The sequence below is a fragment of the Mustela erminea genome, chromosome 2, assembly GCF_009829155.1.
Source record: "Mustela erminea isolate mMusErm1 chromosome 2, mMusErm1.Pri, whole genome shotgun sequence".
In the NCBI taxonomy this organism is placed as follows: domain Eukaryota; kingdom Metazoa; phylum Chordata; class Mammalia; order Carnivora; family Mustelidae; genus Mustela; species Mustela erminea.
The window spans coordinates 19,477,782-19,498,613 of NC_045615.1; the positions used below are offsets into that span (position 1 = coordinate 19,477,782).

The 20,832-nt window shown below is 45.6% G+C and overlaps 1 protein-coding gene across 14 annotated transcripts in view; it reads left to right on the forward strand.

Moving 5' to 3' along the window:
• The window catches only part of C2H4orf51 (chromosome 2 C4orf51 homolog), an 82,765-nt gene that overhangs the window by 30,988 nt on the left and 30,945 nt on the right, over positions 1 to 20,832 (forward strand). For 2 of the 14 annotated variants that reach the window (XM_032332432.1, XM_032332433.1), the window contains exon 6: positions 1,430 to 1,592. The exons of 1 other annotated variant lie outside the window; for it this stretch is intronic. In XM_032332432.1, the coding sequence (XP_032188323.1) occupies positions 1,430 to 1,537 (108 nt within the window). In that variant the 3' untranslated portion in view covers positions 1,538 to 1,592. Of the gene's footprint in view, positions 1 to 1,429; positions 1,593 to 8,097; positions 8,163 to 9,111; positions 9,440 to 9,971; positions 10,227 to 10,750; positions 10,862 to 16,991; positions 17,226 to 17,368; positions 17,743 to 20,832 lie in introns of those variants that run through there. 11 more of the 14 variants (XM_032332431.1, XM_032332427.1, XM_032332430.1 and 8 more) reach the window with 11 other exon arrangements.

The window sequence follows — 20,832 nt, forward strand, 5'->3', positions numbered from 1 at the left end:
AGTTCTTTGTTGGGGGGGGCGGGCGTTGGAGCTGGCCAAGTCTACTGAAAGATACATTGTGTGTGGCTGGGGAGGGGGGTGCAAGGACCTCCCTTCACTGTAGGGTTGCTGCGTCCTTCTAGGAAGGGTAGATGATTTCCTGAAAGTATATTTACTGCTAGCTGGGCCTCTTGGGAGTTACTTGGGAGAATCATTAACTATTGCTAAATAAATAAATCCCTCTTGCTGCATGGAGCTGTACTGGCGCCAAGCAATTCCATTGCCAGTGGCTGCAGCTGTTGTGGGGAACAGTTGCCTTTCTCTTTGAGGTACTTCACCCACCCCCCTCCCCTAAAGTGATTTTTCCTAACCTCACAGTAGCCTTTTCAGTCAACGATTCCTGACAAATTAGTGGCATTACATCCCACTCTTGTTTTTAGGGTACAACAGGCAGAGAGTACTCCCCCCAGCTCCTGTCGCCCTCTCCCCACCTCCATATCCCCCTACTCTGTCCACACAATGAATATGGGGCACTTGTTTGGGAAACCTTGGGCCTGGAGCTCTAACCACAAAATAAATCATGACCTTTCATTTATTAGACGAGCCAAACTCAGAGGTGCTGTATCTTGGGGGAGGAGAACAGGCACTGAGATGTGAAATGCACAAACTCCCCCCATCAGCAACAGGCAGGGATTGAATGAAATGTTCAGCAACCGGTAAGGATTATTCTCACTGTTTAAGGTATTCGCCTGGAATCTAATGCCTTGGTAACCATCTTCTTAATATCGGTATTTCCGGGTCTTATCTTCAAGAAACGCACGTTGCGGGGCACCTGGGTGGCTCGGTAGGTTAAAGCCTCTGTCTTCCGCTCAGGTCATGATCCCAGGGTCCTGAGATCGAGCCCCACATCCGGCTCTCTGCTCAGCAGGGAGCCTGCTTCCCCCTCTCTCTCTCTGCCTGCCTCTCTGCCTACTTGTGATCTATCTCTCTCTCTCTCTCTGTGTCAAATAAATAAATAAATAAATAAATAAATAAATAAATAATTAAAAAAAAAAAAAAAAAAGGAAAGAAAAAAGAAAAAGAAACGCACGTTGCCAACCTGGAAAGCAGAGAAATTAGCACCCGGGAATTCAGCCTAACCGAACAGGAGGGAAGACCGGGGAAAGAATCTTAACCACGAAGGGAGGGCTAGGCAAGGCCAGTGGAGAAGCAGTGGTAGTGCCTTTGGGATTCCAGAGTTCCCGCATGTTCCTCTCTCCTGCTTACTGGCTGGCCTTCCTGACTGACACGATGTATATGATAGGAAGGTTAACAGAGACGGAGGAAAACGCAGGACAGTCCCCGCTCCTGCCTAAGACTGAGGGCTCGGCCACGTCATTCGCACCCAGTCCCGCGCACAGAGTGACCCCTGCGGGGGGCGAGCGCTAACGAGCGGGCCGTTCTCCTCCAGCTGCACGCACCGGGTGACTCCGCAAGCCTGGCCGGCTCGTCGGAAGACTCAGAAGGTGACCAGCGCTCCGCTTGTGGTCTGGGACGACCGTCACCGTCACTTAGCTGAGTCGCAAAACCAAGTCCCAAAGGTGGAGGCCTGCGGTTTGCTTAAGGACTCTGAGGTAGGAGCGGGCCCGCTCACATCTAGACCTTGACAGGCTGGCTTTCTGGGACCCCTTCCCGGGCTCCAAAACACCCCCAGGCCTTGGAAGCGGGAACAAAAGTTATCGTTATAATCATTACTGATTTTTTCAAAGGGAAATGCCTGGGAGTCACACTTCTCCGCAAGAGCCACAGAAATGGTGCTGTGGCCCCGCGACCTGTGGGCTCCCGCGTGGAGGAGCCTGTCCCTTCCATCTGGGAGACCCCGGCGCGGAGGGGCGCAGGGGCGTGAGAAAGGCTTTTTTGTATTCTGAGCACTCGCCCGGCAGAGCCGCAGCCTAGCACGGACTGCCTTCCCTCAGCCCGGGGCGTCGCTGGGGAGCAGATGCGCCCGCGCCGTCGGTGGGGGGCGGGGGCGACGCGAGGCGCGGCGGGCCGGGCGCTGGGGGCGGGGAGATCGCGGCCTTTCACGCCCCGGTCGTCCCCGGAGGGGCCCCTGCGGCCCCGAGGCTCCGCTCACGGCCCGCCCCTCGTACGCCGCGGGCTCCCTCTCCCCCGCCCTCTGCCCCCTCCTCCCTCCGCGCTCCGCCCCCCGCTCCCTCCCACATCCCGTCCGCCGGCTGCTCTCCGGTGCCGGGAGCTGCCGGAGGCGGGGCCGGGGCGCGGCTGCCGGACGCGGCGGCGCGGAAACCCAGCTGCGCGCGGGAACGAACCCGCCGCGGTCCCGGGCAGCGAAGGGCCCCAAGGGCTGGTGTCCTTTGAGGGCAGGGGGAACTGCGTGGTTAAGAAAGTAGCAGCCTCCTACCCCTTCCTCCCCACGTCGCGCCCCGCCCTCTGGCCCCTGCTCCATTTATTTCCATTTACCCAGACGGTGTTCTGCTGATTCCTGCTGAATAGAAGAGGTAATTCATTAAAAGTCGTACCACCATCGCTATCACCCCCACCCCCACCCCCAAACTCCTAGTGATTATTTTTGTTCTTTAGCCCAGGTTAAGCTAAATACATTCCCGGGAAGCCATCTGGTCTGGTTCCCGGGATCCCTTCGTATGGTTTCCATTAAGCTTGCCAAACCGTGCATTGAAAATGCAGCCTTGGAGCCACTCAGGAACCTCCAGGATTTTTGCCTTTGCCAGCCTCATTTAGAGAATCTCAGGCAGGGAGAGGTAAAAGCCTCTGCTCGAGTTCTGAGTCCAGTCCCGGTCTTATGCTACAGTTAATATGCTTTACTACTCCAAGGAAATACAATTCTCTGTGTTAACGGGTATCATTCACTCATTCATTCATTCATTCATTCAGTATTTGCTATATGCGAAACACCAATTATTAGAATTCTGTTTTAATTCTAAAACTCTGTGTTAACAGCTTTACAGATGAGTTTACAAAATAACCACAGAAATTGAGTTCGACCAGCAACATTTGTGTGATTGGGTCTACACCTTATCCTTTGTTATCTCCCATTCCACTACCTGCCACAGACAAAACACACACACACACACACACACACACACACACAAATATTAGCTTGTGGGAAAATATTCCCTTACACATAATTTGGGGGTTGTGGTCCAAGAGAAAAGGAAACAGGTTCATAAAAATCATAGTGTTATAATTGTAAAGTTCCTTAGAATTCACCAAAACTATGCCTACTGGTTTATTGAGGAGACTCAGAAAGCGTAGTGGCTCAGAGGAGGTCACTGGGCTTTCAGTACTGTTGCCTAATTTGAGGAGGAGCCCAAGACATCAAGTGCCATGTCACATACTGCACTCACTTTAGTTGCAGTCCGTCCTCTTTCTCCTGCTCTCCCCTCTGCAGTTTTCCCTCTCTGTTCTGCTCTGGGTCTCGCCTGTGGGGTGGTGGGGTGGTGGTTTGCAGTCCTTTCTTGATTCCCCTAACCTAGGCTTCACTCCCTTCTTGCTCTTTTTCTTCCCTTCCTATCTCCCCACCCCACCCAAGCCCTGACCATGAGATTTTATTTGGGTTTTTAAAATGAAACCAGGTGCTGCGTAGAACAAAAGCAAAGTAATAACAAGGAAAGACTATCCAACGCTGAAGGAATGTGCTGAGTTTTATGACTCAGGCTGTCCTGGCAAAGAACTCCGACTTACATGGAGAGGTGGGTGGCACAGAGCTCGGACCATACATGGCAGCTCTAGCCTCCCAGATAGGCACACTCAAGGCAGCCTGTGACTCATTTTCATAAAACCAGAGGCTCTTGTTCCTTGTGGGACAGGACTTCCTGGAGGCTAGAGCAGAAGGTTCTTCACCTTTTCCCTGTGGGGCCCATTCAGCCTGATGTAGCAGGGGCCACCTTGAGGTTTGCAGGAAGGAAGCCTGGACAGAAGGTCCTCGCTGGGAAAGAAAAGGGCTTGCTGGACTTGGGCAAGGGTTTTGGTGCATTGAAGTGAAGAATAGTGTGTATGCTGCAAAGTGACATGAAAATTAGCTTGTATTGTCCTGGAAACAATGGCTTGGGAGCTGCAGGTGATTCAGGGGAGCTGCTGCAAGCCCAAGGGGTGTTTGCTCTCTTTGCAGTAATGTGTGTCGAAGAGCGCGCAGGAAAAGCTGGTAGGATTCCAGCGGCGTTTGTGGGTGCTATCACTAATGCAATCAGGGGTAAGAGCAGGATTGGGGGGGGTGCTCTACATAAACACCTGAGAGACACCCAGGCACACATCGGCACATTCCGGGAATTCTTTGCACACAAGCACAGTAATGGGGTGAGGTGTACATTTTTTTTGGTTACTAAGAGACAGGCTAAGAGTTCTAAGGAGAAGGTCTCTCCCAGCAGAGGTAGTGGGAGGGGTCTGAACTTGGAGGACAGGGATGTGTTTGTGCTCCTTCATTACACAGGCCTGGGTGGAACGGGACCGGATAGTGCTTCTTCTGGTTTCTGCCACCTCAGAGAAGGCTATCACTTTTGGAATGAGAATGAGTCTTGACTGGCATAAGTGAGATCTCCATGCAGCAGCCTCTTGGATCGGGGCCTTATTTTCCCTTTTCTTCTTTCTTCTTTTTCTTTTCCCTTTCCATGGAATGCCCATTGAAAAGCTACAGTGACCATTCCATAATTGTTAAGAAAAGCTCGGGCTCCGCTTTTTTGTTAAAGTCTACTTACCTGGAAAAAGAAAGTCTTTTAAGGGCCATGACTTCATAAATATTTATAGTGTGAACAGGCGTCACTCGGGTTCTGTAGGAGAATGGGCTCATTCAGTTTTATTTATGATGTGACACTTGGGTGAGTGACATCCGTCATCTGGGTCGGTCCTCCACTCTGTTCCACTGAAGCATGTTTATGGAGTGATTATGTGCACAAATATTTGCTATATTTAGTCTCTCTCCTCCCCTCACCCCCTCTTAGCCCTTTCAACTCCCCAACCCAGCCAAAGGCCAAGCTTGTTGTCCAGGGAAGATTTGAACCCTAATGACAAGGCACAGGGCTTGAACAAATGGCGTGGAGGGAGGCAGTTAGAAAGGGACTGACGACCATTACTACAGCATTCTTATGCTAAGGTGCTTGTGCGGGGCCTCCCTGCAGCAGGTGAGGGCTCTCAGCTGGGCACGGAGCATTTGACAGGTGATGGGCCCAAGCCTGAGTGACGGATGCAGATGGAACCTTAGGAAACTTTCCTTCCCAGGGAACATTCCCTGGACAGGCTCTCATAGCCCTCAAATCTGTCACTGTGCATCCTGGGGCTCTGGGGGCAGGGGACAGTGGGAGCTCTGTGACCTCTGCTGGGTCAAGGTTTCTGGTGTAATCCGAGGCTGTTCCCACTCAGCCACACCTGGCCCCTGGCTGGGGGGTGGCAGCTGTCCTTCATCAGCTGGGAGGGGAGGGCCACCTTTGGCTTCTCGCTTTACAGCCACACATGGCTCGACCTAGGCATTCCAGGCTGGCCCCCAGCCCACTCCCCGGGCTCAGTGCTTGCCTGTGATCAGCTTGGCCACCTATTGTTTATCCTGGGAAGGGCCAGGTCTTGGCACAGAGGCCTGAAGTGTTGCCAGCATTTTATTTTTAGAGACAGGAAAATGTTTGCTTTTTGGCAGCTGCTTTTTTTTTTTTTTTTTTTTCATATACCGGGATGGCGTAAAAAAGTTCAAATGAGAGATTCCAAGCCTCAAACTCATGGCATATGACATAGGCAACAGTCCCATGAAGTTCTCATTAGAAGCCTTTGTGGAGCTAAGACATTTCATTAGCAGGTCTCTTGCGCAGAGTGAGTCTGCAGACCCCGTGGACCGGACATCTGATGAGTCCCTTTGCTGTGCAGTCCAGCTGGTCTGAGATTTTGCAGTTCTTACCTCCATTCATTTCCTTCTCTACAATTCATAATGTAGTCCAACTTGGTAGACAGAGTGAAAAAAACAATCAGCCTGCTGAATCCAAGGTTTGTCACCCCTCTGCAGACCCACGGTCATTGTCATCATGATGACTGGTACATTTCTACACTCAGAGGGCATTTCCAAGTTTTATTGGAAGTATTGTTTGCCCCAACGCAGTGTCTCTTAAATCATATTTTTGTAGGTCCCGTGATTCTAGCTACTGACAATTTATCTGAAAACGTCTTGTAAACTGTAATGACGTATGATGCAAAGGTGAAATGAAATGGAGACAAAAAACCAGAAACAGACTGACAGATACAGAGAACAATCTGGTGGTTTGTTGCTAGAGGAGGGGGGAGGGAGATGGGTGAAACAGGTGAAGAGAATTAAGAGGTGCAAACTTTCAGATATAAAAGAAATAAGTCACGGAGACAAAAAATACAGCCTAGGGAATATAGTCAGTAATACTGTAATAACTTTGTGTAGTTGCAGATGGGGGGAACACTTATCCTGGTGAGCCCTGAGTAATGTATAGAAATGCCAAATGACTATGTTGTACACTTGAAACTGACATAACATTGTATGTAAATTACACTTCCGTAATAGTTTTTTTTTTTTAATTTATTTGACAGAGAGATCACAAATAGGCAGAGAGGCAGGCAGAGAGAGGAGAAAGCAGGCTCACTGAGCAGAGAGCCCGACGCGGGGCTCGATCCCAGGACACCGGGATCATGACCTGAGCCGAAGGCAGAGGCTTTAACCCACTGAGCCACCCAGGCGCCCCCCGTAATAGTTTTTAAAAAGTATTGTGTTTTCTAACTTCCTTTATCCCCAATCTTTTCAAAAATCACTCTTTCTTCATTGAGATATAGTTGGCACACAATGTTACATTAGCATCAGGTGTACAACACAGTGATGTGACAAGTCTGTACGTGATGCTGTGTTCATCACAGGTGTAGTCACTCTTCGTCTCTATACCAGCTGTCTCCATTACAATACCATTGACTGTATTCTTTGTGCTATATCTTTCATCCCATTGATGTATTCATTCTATAACTGCAGACCTGTACCTCCCATTCCACTCATTTTGCTCATCTCTCCCCCACCCTACTGTGGCAACCACCACAAAAATAACCTTTTAATTACAAAAATTAAACACACGTACATTTGGAGCACCTGGCTGGCTCAGCTGATAGAGTGTGTGACTCTTGATCTTGGGATCATGAGTTTGGCCCCATGCTGGGCATAAAGCTTAACTTGCAAAAAAAAAAATACATTCTTCTTTGTCACCTGATTACCTTTTATATTTTTTATATTCTTATTTCGTTTTGCTGGAGTATATCCTTTGGTAGGTTATTCTTTTGCTTTCTTTTCTTTGCTGGAAAGTATCTGTGGATAATAAATTTTGAGGGCTTGTGTGTCTGAGAATATAATTTAATTTCTCTCTTGAGTGTGAGTTTGGCTTGTTATACAGCTTTGAGTTTGAATTTATTTTTCCTGAATGTTTCTAAGCTGCCGTTCCATTATTTTCTTGAACCTTCTGCAGTTGATCTAAATTTCACTCCTTCATAGGTAATCTATCTTATCCTATTTTGCCTTTCATGACTTTTTCATTTTGATGTTTTGGAGTTTAATTTTTCACATCTTTTTCACCTTGATGTACTGGAGATTTATTATGATATCTCTCTGTGTAAGTTCATTTTTAATGTTTATCCTCCTTGGGACTCATAGGCTCTTTCAGTCAGAGAGCTCCAGTCTTTCTTTAGTTCTAGAATGTGGGTCAGTAAGGAAAAAACAGAAAAGTTCCAAGGATCTATATACTAAAGTTCTAAGGAGGGGAGGAAGGGACAGGGTGGACTGAGTATTAGAGGGGGGATTTTAAGAGGTTCTAGAGAGAGGGAGAAGTGTAGGAGTTGGAGGGATTCATTGCCACCAAGGTAAAGAAAATGTCCTCAGAAGATTTTTAAGATTTTGCATGTACAGTAAGAGTATATCCCCCTCTTTGTTTTATGGGGAAGCTAAGACTTGAATTGCTGTTTCTGCTTTTTCTGTGGGACTGTTTTTTCTGTGATTTGATGCTAAACAGAGCCAGAAGATTGGGTTAGTTATAGAAACAATTATTATTACTAATTATTAACCAAGTATCTTTCTTTCTCTCAATCTCTCTCTGTCTTTCTCTCTCCTTTAACTTCTACCCACTCCAGACAACAGATTCTTGTTTTATATGATGAGGAAATGGAATTAGATGCCCTGAAGTCCTGCCGTTACTCTGACTCTCATTCCCTCTCTCTTCCTCATTGTTCATTTACCTACTTAAACATTTTTTAATGGCTAATAGCTTATAAGAAGCACAGACAAATAGTTTGTTCACTCATTTTTGTAATCTAGTTAGTCACTGCATGAGCTGTCATGAATAGATTATAGATGTGGACAGAGAGGACAGCACATGACCAAGCTAATAGCAGGTTAGGACTCCTGGATAACATCTGGAAAGCTCTGCCAGCCTCCCAAGAAGCTACTGCTCTAGACCAAGGAATTCCAATGTTCCATCGATTCTCTTGGTCCATTCTTTGGAGTTGATGAGTGGCATAGAGGAGAGATTAGGGAGCAGCACCTCTGGGCAAACAAAGGCAGAAGATGCCAACAAAATTAAAGTTATTCTTCTTGAAACCTAATTATTGAGTCAGTTTGCATTTTACCGTGCACTTCTTACCTCTTAGACAGTACTAAAAATAGTTATTAAACTTTTAAAAGTATGAAGACTATAGGAGTCATCACTGAGGACAGCTATTTCTTCCACTTCTAAATATACACATTAACATGTTTGATATAAAGAGCCAGTAAACATATGTAGCCTTTATGATCTGGATGACTCACTGTCTGAACCAAACAGTAATGAGACCTCGAGTAGCTGCAGCCCAGCCACCCCTGACAGATCCTGAGCTCCGAGGGGATAGATGTGGCTATTCCCATTAGAATTTGAGACATGCCTAAGTAGGACTGCAGTGTATCATATTAATACCATTTTATGGGTGGTGTGGCCCTTTTCAGATGACTCCATACATGGCGATTGAGCATTGGCAGGTGGGTGCCTGATGGTCTTAGGCAGGATGCAAGATGGTGATGGGAATGAACTCTCAAGTGCCGAGACTATCAAGGTCAGGGTCTTCCAGCCCTCCCTATTCTAGATGGAGGAATTTGTTCCATTGATTCTCTAGGTGCACCCACTGGAGTTGATGTGGGACACAGAGGAGAGAGATTTGGAAAAGGGTAGAGGAGACCTGATATCCAACCAACAACAGCATCTCTGAAGGCAGAAGAGGCACACAACTACTTCAGGATTCCTATGAAAACAGAGGGCAGCCAGGTGAAAGGGATTCACTTGGATCCTGAAGGGAACTGGGTGTTTCTTCAAGTTGCCATGAGCATTTCTTCTTTTCTGGAATGCAAGGTTTTCTCTACTTTGTGCATCCCCAGTGCTCTGTCCATCTCCAGAGAGGATGTACTTTCCAAATTATAGGTATTCCTGCCCTTCGGCAAAAAAAGTGTGACAGAGTGAGGTTTTTTGTTTGTTTGTTTTTTATTTTTAAAGATTTTATTTATTTTTGAGAGTGGTGGGGGGGAGAGAGAGAAGGCATGGGGGAAAGGGGCAGAGGAAGAGGGAGAAGCAGATTTCCCACTGAGCAGAGAGCCCAGTGCGGGGCTCCAACCCAGAATCCTGGGATCATGACCTGAGCCAAAGGCAGACGCTTAACCGACTGAATCACTCATTCCCCTCCCCCCCGACCCCAGTGTGTGGTGTTTAAGACTGCATTTCACAAAGAAAGAACCATGTATCTATAATCTCATGACGCTGTATGGTATTTTCAGTTTGGGGTTAATCTATAATTGATGGTGTCTCCTAACTCCTCAGATTTCCTACATTCTCCTTCATCTTCTGTCCAGTCTTTATGTCCACCAATTATGTTCTATACCTTTGTATGTCAATACCCTTCTGCAATTTGGTGCCCAAGGAAAGCATCCATTTCTAAAGGGAGAGATTCTGACATAATACCCACCCCTTGTTTTGAAAATGTAGGTTTTCATATAACAACACTTGTAAATGCAGGCCCACCTCTCAAGAAACATGTGACACGCATCTAGCAGATGTCATTACTGCAGAGCCTTCCCCTCAAAACCCTGAAGTTTTCACTTCCTCTGGACTTGCTGCTTTAATGGAAGAGCCCGCCATGGTGACACATACCCTCTGCTTCTCGAAGTGTGGTCTGCGCGGCTCTGCCAGATGGTCTCCTTCAGGATAAATGCTTTCAATATGATAATGTTTATATTTGTGTTTCTGGCATGAATTAATAAATTTCTCATGATATTTAATAAGAAACAGATTATTTCACTTCTATCTCATAAACTCTAGTACCTTTCTTTCCATTAGGTCTGATGAGGGTGATTTTTCTCCTGTTAGGGGGCTGACAACAAGCAGGGACAGAATAATGGAGCTGTGGCTCTTTTTCCCCAGCTGAAGAAGTGGTGTGCAGCCTAAAAGGATTTGAGATCCGTTGCTCTCCACAAAGGTCAGATTTGCAAAACCTTAGAAAGGGACAGTTAGTCAGGGCTCCAACATAAACAACCTCTCTTAAGCTTCAAGATTTACCCCCTGGGTCTAATATTCTGGAATTTGGTGACTAAGTCTGTGTTCTCTGGCCACATCCATCGTGTTTTTTTTTTTAGAGGCCTATCATATTCCCTTCTAAGCCTTCATCTTTCCACACTGAAATCCTTATTTTCTAATTCTGGCCAAAGTAGAGAGGGGCTGGGGGACTGGCTTTCCATCTCTTGACCATCTTTTTTGCAATTTTCTAGACTCTCATATTTAGGAGAAGTGCTACTAAATTTTATCCAGGCAGCCCATTTCCTGCGGACATCTTGGGCTAACGGAAGCTGGTGCAGGCAGAGCCCGCAATAGCAGGCATGGTATGAAGACAGACTTCATGCGCTTCGAAGGATGAGTTATATCAAAAGTGATATGGAAAATTGGTGTGGAGTGTGGCTGGGGATTGTAATGTCAGCAGCTTACACTTCTCCTCTTTGAAGGTGTGTGAAGTAGGAGAAAGGGAAAGGGGAGATGTCCTTGAGAGAGAAGGGAAGATGAGGCATCTTTTGGCAAGGGCCAGGCATACATGATTTTTTTCTCTCTCACTACCTGACTTAATGCAAGAGCAGTCTTTTCTGCATGTCACCAGATCCTCACCACCAATTCGTTCATTTACCCATAGAAGTTCAGTTTCCATGCCCAAACTATCACGGAAACCGCATCCTCAAAGATCACCAAGGACCATTAAATTGGCAAAGGCTAAAATCCAACTTCATCCCTCTGTCCAATGTCATATAAATGTCTCTCTAACCTTGGCTTCTCTGACAATGTTGCCTTTGTCTATGCTTTCTCTGCTGGTTTCTTCTTAGTCTCCTGAGTGACTTCCTCCTGCTTCACCGTGAAGTTGGTATCTCCCAATATCCTGTTTTTGGTGCCTTTGCTGCTGTTCTGTTGGTGCCGTTGCTCCCTTGATGTTATCGGCCGTCTGCTGGCTCCACCTCTCATCTTCGTGTCCACAAGTCTGATCATGAACCTTCTGGAATAAGTTGTTTACAGTCTTTCCTATGCAAAATTGTCCCATTCAGACAGGAAACTATTGCAAGACACCTGGCAAGGATGCCAAGGACCTGCTCCAGGACGTTAAGCGTGGAAAGAAATACAGGATTGATTCGTGAAATCCTTGGCAGATAAACACAACTCTGATGGATTGGTTGGCCAAAGAAAGGGAGGAAGAGAAAGGAGTGGGAGAGAAAAAAGGGGCCAAAGTTGAGTCCCAGGGTTATAGTTTGGGTCATTTGGAGGATGGTGTGCCCTTATTGAGCTAAGGAATACGTGGTTAAGGGGCAGGGACAGGTCTGAGGGAGAAGATGATGACTTCCCTTTAGGATGTTCTGAACAGAGCACATCTCTCTGCCTTTATTTTTTTTTCCCCATTCAAGTCTTCCTTTTGTAGTGCTGCTAGAATTGGCTTCCTAAAACAAAGGTCAAATCATGCCATTCTCCTCCTCAAATTTTTTTCTTAGTGCTTATTAACCACGGAGTAGTTTAGATGTTCAGTCTCCTTAACTAGTGTTTGAAGCCCTGTGCAAGCTGGCTTTGTTTGGTTTCATTATAATCTTCTAGCACAACAGAACCCACCATGCAATTTCTCACCTTCTTGCCTTTTCTCAAGCTGTTATTTCAATCTGGAATGCCCTCCCCACTTCTTCTGCCTAGAAAATTCCACTCGTCGTTTAGATTGTGGTCTGCATGGGATTACGTGTCTCATAAAGCCTCGTCTCGCCCTGGCTGGGATTCGTAACTCTTTTTTCAGTTTTTCCACAGCAATGTATGTGTATTTTTCTGGTATTAGAGTGCATTTGCTCAAACGTGCATTTCTTCTGTTGGTTGAGCAACTCCTCAAAGCTGGGAAACGTATCTTCTGTGTCTCTCTTTCATACCAGCTGCTTGCACATGACTTCCTACATATTTGTTGCTCATTAAATAATGAACGTGAAGCAGAGAAATTGGTCAAGGTTAGAATGCAGGGGAGTTTGGTGGGTTGGCGGGGAGAAGTGATCAGTAGGACAGACTTGAACTTGCTTTAGAATATGGCCAACTGGGAAAGACACTCTGTGTGTGAGGAATAGGTGCGGGGAATACTAATAAGGGAGCAGTGGATTCTGGGTAATGTGAGGGGCTCATATTTAAAGACAGGATCTCGTGACACAAAGTCATGCATGCATACAATTTAGCCTTGCTCACAGGCAGACAGGCCAAATTGTAAAGTCCTTCATCAGCAGGAAATTATTATTCTGCCCATTTAGGAAGATACATGGTCTTTTTGTGTAACCAAGATTCCCACATAGTTAGCTCTTGTGGCTGCTAGGTCTATTGTCTGATGCCATAAAGAGATGGGACCTTGACTGATAGTGTGGTGATGACCCATTGCTGTGCCCATTTATTTAATTGTAAAAAAGATGGGCAGGGGGATATTCTGATTAATGGGATTTCTTTGACCCTTAATTATTCTTTTCATATGTTACTCTTTCATCAACCTGTATTTATTTTCAGCAACACAAAGGAAACATGAAAAAAAATTGTCTTTTAATAATGTGAATCCCAGAATAATAAAATTCTGGCCTTCCTTCTGGATGCTCTTACATAAATACATATCTTTTATGTTTATAACTTCATTATATATATATATATATATATATATACTGTATGCATTCTTTATATATATTTTCTATGTATCTATGTAACTATCCATTGGTCCATGCTTAGCCCAATCCTCCACTAGCAAAAGGATTGCTCCTTGTGGGTTAGAGATAGAAACAGAGATGACACATACCCTATTTCTACTTTCAATCAGCTGTTTTCCATGAGGACAGATACTTCCCTGTTGAGTGCCAGATGCCTGGAAGATATATGTACAAAAGACACGTGTATGAATACAACACCATGCAAATCTAATGTAACCATTTGATTCCTCTTTGAGGTCTGGCTGCTGACCCCTTTGTTGGGTCCCCATTCAGGGTAAGTTGGTACCATTGAGAGATACCGGGATGCCTTTTGCTTGGGCTTGAGGCTGGCCTCAGAAGGCTAGGGGATGCCTCCTCTCTGGCCTCATTTGGGCTTTCCTGTGGCTTCCCCAGGTCAAGGAGTCTCTCTGAGGTGGGGGCAGCCACTATGTCTATCATGTGACTTCCCCCACATGGAGTCTTAGAAAATCTCAGTTCCATCACAGAAATCAAAAAGCAAGGCCCCAAGGACAGACTCTGTCATATAGAGCCTTCACCTGCTTCTCCTGTACCACCTCTTCCATTCTGTACCATCATGACTGAACACTGTCCTTGGCTCTGCCCAACTCCAACCAGCGGGAAGAAGAGCTTTGAGCTAACTCAGTGGGTTGGATATATAGCCAACTTTAGTTTAGAGGCCAAAGTGATGGCAACATTCTTGCTCAATGTGATAATTTCATTGGATAACTATTGTTCCCCATCTCACAAACTCCCCTTCTTAAGCCAACTCATAGTAACCAGCTATGGTCAGGTATAATTGACAGCACCTGACCTTAGCTTCACCGGGTGCCCCTGAAGTGTAAGGGCCTATTTAGCCAGAGCAGCTCCATCCCGACCCTGCCCCCCCCCCGCCCCCCCCACCCCCCTTCAGGGAACTTATTTAAAAACAAGTCCCGGAAACCAGTCCCAGGTAACAAAGCCCAAATACAAAGGGTGGGTCAGGTCAGGTGGAGATAACAGCCCAAATGCAGGGATGAGTCAGGTTACCTGGAGACATCCAATCAGTAAAGCATGCATACTGTCTCCCTAGCTACCAAGGAGTATGGGTCCTGCCTTTTGGGCGCCAATTCTGACCAAGGTGATAGGCTAGTTCCAATATCCACTAGGGTAAATTGTAATTCAATTGGTCACTTATGTGTGACCTAGCATGATTGTGCAGCTTTCTCTGTGTGTTACAATCTCATTCACCACCTGTGTGTGACCAGGCCCAACCACATGGCCTTTGCTCTATAAAAGTTAGTCTGTAAGGCAGGGAGGGGTCACCCTCTCTGTAAGAGGCACGGCCCCGGCCGGTCGGTTTGATTCTCTATGCTTGGCAGGAAATAAAGCTTTGCTTGACCTTTGCTTTGTATCAGTCTCGCTCCTTTGACCATGGACCCAACAGAAGTTCTGAACCATTGGCTTCTTTGTCACCTTTGTGGCTGCCCATGGGAATCTACTCAGCCATTCTAAATCATGGCCAAACCTGGAAGTGCAAGGCAGTTAACACTCTGGGGCTACTCTAACCCTTTCTTTCTTCTGTCCTTTGGGCTGTCAATTCTGAGATACATTTACACAGCTTCTCATGAGAGTTTCTGGAGGGATTGCATCCCACTGGTGCATAGCAATGACCAGCTGGCCAAGACACCTGGCGTTGGCTTTCCCTTCATACTTGCTTCACTCTTTCTAGTGCGCCATTTTGTTCCTGGAATTGCTCCCCAAAATGATCTCAAGGTTCTCCTTTTTAGGGGGACCTAGAAAATAGATTGGTTGAGGGAGACTAGCAATGCTGATCAAGCCCATTGCATTGAAAATGTCATAACAGACATTCTGTTTGAAGTGGGACATAAGAGGACAGGGGCTTGTTGGTCCCTTGGTCTGTGGACCACTAATTAGGAATCTCATTTAAAATTAAAATAGAAGCACACTGAAGCCAAGTGATGGCATTCCCTATCTAGAAATCTTTAAGATCAGAAACACACTGATCATTCTGGGGTGGTTTGGGTGGAGCTCTACATTCAGGCCAGAGGATGGCTAGATAAATTTCCCTGGTCCTAGACCAGTGTTTGCTCTTGCCTTTAAATGCGTGCTGATGGGGATAGGTCAGATTTTTCCCTCCGCCTTTATAAACACATGGAGCCTTTCTACCCAATGGAAGTCCCTGGGAGCTTTCATAATGTGTTTAGAGTTTGGGGGCTGAGAGTTTCTTGGTTCTTGTTGTTGTTGTTTGTTTTTGTTTTGAGAGAGAGAGAGAGGCAGAGGGAGAGGAGGAGAGAGAGAATCTCAAGCAGGCTTCATGCCTAGCATGGAGCCCAGTGTGGGCTCCATCACACAACCCCGAGATCATGACCTAAGCTGAGATCAAGAGTTGGATATTTCACCCACTGAGCCACCCAGGCGCCCAAGCGGCTGAGAGTCTTTTTAAACAAGTGGCAGAGTAAGCATTCTTAGTATATTCTTTCATTGCATTAAAACTAAAATGTCTTTCTACTTGCCATAAGCGACTATTTGCTGTTTTACAGAAAACATTTGAAACATTGTGCCAGAGAGCTCAGCCATCAGTCTTGCTGGTCGTGGGGAGGAGGCGGGAAGCGCCCAGTGGGCAGGAGGAGGAGGAGACGTTAGAGGAATGCAGGCCAACACTTTCCCTCCCCATCTGGTTACCTCTAACTCATCTAACCAGATCAAGTAGCCATAGTTTGGTAAAATATGTTGAAGCCACCCTCCAGATGACTGCAGGCGATCCAAGCATGATGACTTAGTGTTTAATCAGAAAAGAAACATTTTAGACCTCCCAAACTCTGAAGTGGGCAGAAAAATATTTTTAGCCATTTTTTCCCCCCTGCATTGAGTCTGTTGTGGTTTGAAAATGTTGAGATGTCGTTTTGGCCATAACTGCCTTGCAAGGATTCTGCTTTGTGACCGCCTTTGTTTCTAGGGGCTGATTTTTGCTTGCTCAGAATGACAGGATCATCGTTCATTATATGTTATCTGTTGGTGGGTGGAAGGGGTCTTACAGATCATTTAGTTGAACCTATGGCTTTTGAAGCAGGCCTCAAACTCAGGTGAGCTGATTCCAGGGCAATGGAGCTCAGGGCTGGGAGAGACAATCTGTAACACAGATCGTCTTGAATCGTCTTGAACTAACTAGGCTAGAAAACCACTGTTAGGGAGTGGCACAGGGGAAAGAAGTCTGAAGTGTGAGTTGAGGTGGACTCTGCCCTGGGTCGATAATTCTATTGAAAACTAAGAACTAATTAATGAGTACTTAGCCTAACTCTTCTTTTTTTTTTTAAAGATTTTATTTATTTCTTTGGCAGAGACAGATCACAAGTAGGCAGAGAGGTAGGCAGAGGTGGAAGCAGGTTCCCTGCCGGGCAGAAAGCCTGATGCAGGGCTCCATCCCAGGACCCTGAGATTATGACCCAGACCAAGGCAGAGGCTTTAACCCACTGAGCCACCCAGGCGCCCCTATCCTAACTCTTATCAAAACAGAATTTCAGGGGTGCGTGGGTGGCTCAGTGGGTTAAAGCCTCTGCCTTCGGCTCAGGTCGTGATCCCAGGGTCCTGGGATGGAGCCCCACGTGGCTTTCTGCTCCGCAGGGAGCCTGCCTCCTCCCCTCTCTCTCTCTGCCTGCCTCTCTGGCTACTTGTGATTTCTTTCTGTCAAATAAATAAAATTAAAAAAAAAAAAACCCACAGAATTTCAAAGGAATACAGCAGTTGACTGTCTTTTTCCCTTTTGCAGCAGCGACCATGGTGAGCACCGTTTGCATTTCCTGTTTTACAGACCCAGCTATCAAGAAAGAATTATGAATAGGAGCCCTGCTACCTCATAAACTGATAACCTGGGCCCTTCTGACCCCAGACAGGGGAAGAATGGGCCCCTCAGGCCCCACAGTCACCACACTTTGTCCCAGGGTCTGCTTTATGGATACCTGCTTTGTTAGTTAATGGTACTTATTTGCACAATAAACCTCATTTTGTGTAGGACTTTTCTGTGTTGAGACAGTGGTATAAGTAAGAACGTTGGTTGGGATCTCTGGAATATTTGTGGTTGATGGCCCTTTAGAACGGAGTCCAAATCCCCAAGGGCATTCTTTTATCCTGTGATTTCGCTTACAGGTTCTAAGGCACCCCTGGGAAGGATTCCAGTCTTCTGCAAGTACGATGTGGTCACCCAGCTGCTATCCCCTTTCTTCCCTCCCACCCCTTTTGTATGCCCAAGCTCCTTTTGGGTCTCCTCCCTCTCTGAAGACTGATAGCCCTGGGGAGCCTTGAGTTGTTTCAGCAGCTAATGAGATATGCCTTCTTCAAATCGTTCACAACCCCCACATCACCTTCGGCAGGCAGGAGTTCTAATATGGGGCTTCTGTGGGTGAGGAGGTGCCTATGCTCACCAAACCCTGATATTTCTCCCCATGCCCCTGTCTGTGACCAGGACTGGGCCTCAGTTAAATCCTCAGGGAGTTCTTAGTGGCCAAGAAAAGGAGCCAATCAGCCGTAGACACACTAGAGAAAAAAATGGCCTTGAGTCTTAACTTCAAGTATCCTTTTTTTTTTTTTTTTTAAAGATTTTATTTATTTATTTGACAGACAGAGATCACAAGTAGGCAGAGACGCAGATAGAGGGAGAGGAAGCAGGCTCCCTGCTGAGCAGAGGAGCTCTATCCCAGGACCCTGGGATTATGACATGAGCTGAAGGCAGAGGCTTTAACCCACTGAGCCACCCAGGCACCCCAACTTCAAGTATCTTAATCTAACATGACAGTAGGAAAAAGTTAAATTAAGTTAAATTAAGGTTAAATTCAAGTCGGGGCCACATGACTCGCTGGGAGCCTCCCCCGTGCACCTGCTGCAATGTAGGTAAGCAGAGAGGTTACCGGCCACGGTCTGGTCCATCATGGATGGATCCCATTCCAAGTCATTCCTCAGTCACCGGAAGCCCATTAGCGGGAGACCATTATGAAACTGACGATTTCATTTTCTTTGTATTTCTGGCTTTTCTCAATCACAGGGTGATTGAGATGTGATGTAGGTGTGGAGTCAAAGAAAATGCAGCATGTATACAAACTGAAAAGACACTCCAGCCTGTAGTGCTAGCAGAAGGCAAGGAAATCTGATTTATTTTAGAATTTTCAGTAAATATCAGCCACCCCCAAACAAAACTGGTATTGAATCAACTTGATTCAATCACCTAAAAATAGCTATTGGATGAAAACGTGAAGGGGAAAATAGTGTCTGATTAGTGACTGGTCGTTTTCAAAGTGACTTTTCCTACATCATGTCAATTTATGAAAAGTAAATTTGATCTTTTTCAGTGTTAGAGTGAAGCAGTTCATAATTTCTTACAAGGAGCAAAGGACATTATATTTATAAGCATGGAAGCTGTGAACAAGATAGAACATTCTCTTTTGCCGCTTTATATTTTTTATCAACCATCGCAGATTCATAGGGAAGATCTCTAAGGAACCAAACTTTAAAACGGATTTAAAAAAAACTTAGTGTGCTTGTCATCTTTTGTTTTGGCCTCAGTTTCTTTCTCTGGTACCTTCCTTTGAATGGCAAATCATTACTTGCATTTGGATAGATTATTATTTAGCTTCCAAAACAGACCATTTCCCCCCTCATTAAAATCTCATAGTTGCCAAACTTCATTAGGATAAATGGAATTATTCATCTGTTCCCCCCCTGCCCTTTGGCTGTGGGGTCAGTAAAATGATGTTAAGCAGGAGAGGGGAAGGCTGGTGAACACTTCAACATGTCACTAAGTAATTTCAGGAAGAAGCTGGTCTACAACTGTACTGAATGATGGATACACCCTCAGCCTTAACGGCTATTAATGACTTACATAATGACAGTTTGTATTATAACCATGGTTGTTCAAAACTTGCATTTTGCAATGGCTATAACTAGTAGTGGACATTTCCTAAAAATAAGCTGAGAAGTTAAAATGGGAAAAAAGCAAGGCAAATAAAACCCTTAGACTTAACAAGTAGTCAAGGATGGCAACCAAGGGTGGGGGAGGGGGGGCGGGGAGGAAAAAAAAGAAACAAAAGAGTATAGCCAACCTTTTTTTTTGTTTTAATTAGAGTATATTATACTTCCAAACTGGATACACTAGAAATTGGCAATGCAACATAAGATGCAAAGAAATATACCAGTTACTGTCAAAATGACCCTGTACAGCCTTGTAATGCAAAAAGCTTTATACAATACAAATTTTCAGTAATGTACACAAACCTTGACAGTATGATCATCTGAACATAATATGAGGAGTTAAAAAAAGGATAGAAGCAAGAAAGTGCTGAGAACTCTAACTGCAGTACTATATGGACAGATAAGCTAGCTTCCATTGAAGAATGCATAGTGAAAACAGAATTGAAGTTAGTTGGCAGGTGAATTTCTCAAAGATGTTAGTGTTTTACACGGAAAGGATATCTATGGAATAATCCTTCCCTGAGTATCGAACTGCAAACCAAATTCGGGGGTATATATTATCTCGGTGGAGTCTGAAAAAATGCTGTAGATTTTTTCTTTATTAATAACAATAATAATAATATAAAAAGTCAAACAAACTCCAAACACACCTTTTCTCACTCAGAAAACTTTTATAATTTACCAGAAAGATTGATGACTCTTTCCAAAGTGCTAAAAAAGTTGCCCAATTACATTAAGCATAACTAAGTCATTCAAATACAAGTTCAGTGGCAAGCAGTGAAATGCATGGCATTTGAGCAGTAAACATCTCCTTCCGACACCCCTCTTGCTCTTGCAAGTTTCAGCCGAGGACCTCCTATTGCACACGTGGCATGCTGTAAAACCTGCAGTCCTAACTGTCAGGGCCACCCTTTCAGGTTTTTAACCTGCTGGTGCTTCCGTGCGATTCGCCTGTTCTGCCAGCCTCCGTGGGATCCCTGTGGCCCTCTTCTGTCATCACTGAACTTGTAATTTTGAAAGCACATTATTAGCCAAGTGGCACATTCTCCATTATATGGGGATAAAGACAGGACTTTTTAAAAAACCAACCCACCCATATGCCCAGTATTCTTGGAGTGTATTGTCCGTATCTGTCTATAGTGTCTTTTACCGAGACATTGACATGGCGAGGTTGAACGACGCTTCTAACGTAGCCAAGAGCAAATGTCTCTGCTGGAGGATGACCGAGGGTTCGGGAGCTTCCTGCCCTAGCTGGCTCAGCCTCCCTGCCCCTGGGGACATCTCCTTAGTGTAAACAGGTTTGCCAGGGCTGGAGGACTGGCAAAGGGAAGTGTAGCACACCTGCTAGGTCTGGGGGAAGAAGGGTGGGTATGGGGGTGAGGGAGCCCATGGTATGGACCGACGGTACAGTCTTCTGGCTTCCTGTAGAACTGTACCAAGTTCGAGGGGGCTTTCAGTGAAGCAAACTGACTAGAGGAAGAAAATTAGGGATGCTTTTATTTTCCCCTGGTGAAACAGATGAAAAGAAAAATCCCAACTCTAGGATAACACATGATGGAAAACAGCAACGCAGTAAGAAAGCATTCCTCTTGTACACCAGTTCTTCAACAGATAAATAATATATAAACTTTTATATTCCAAACTTTCCA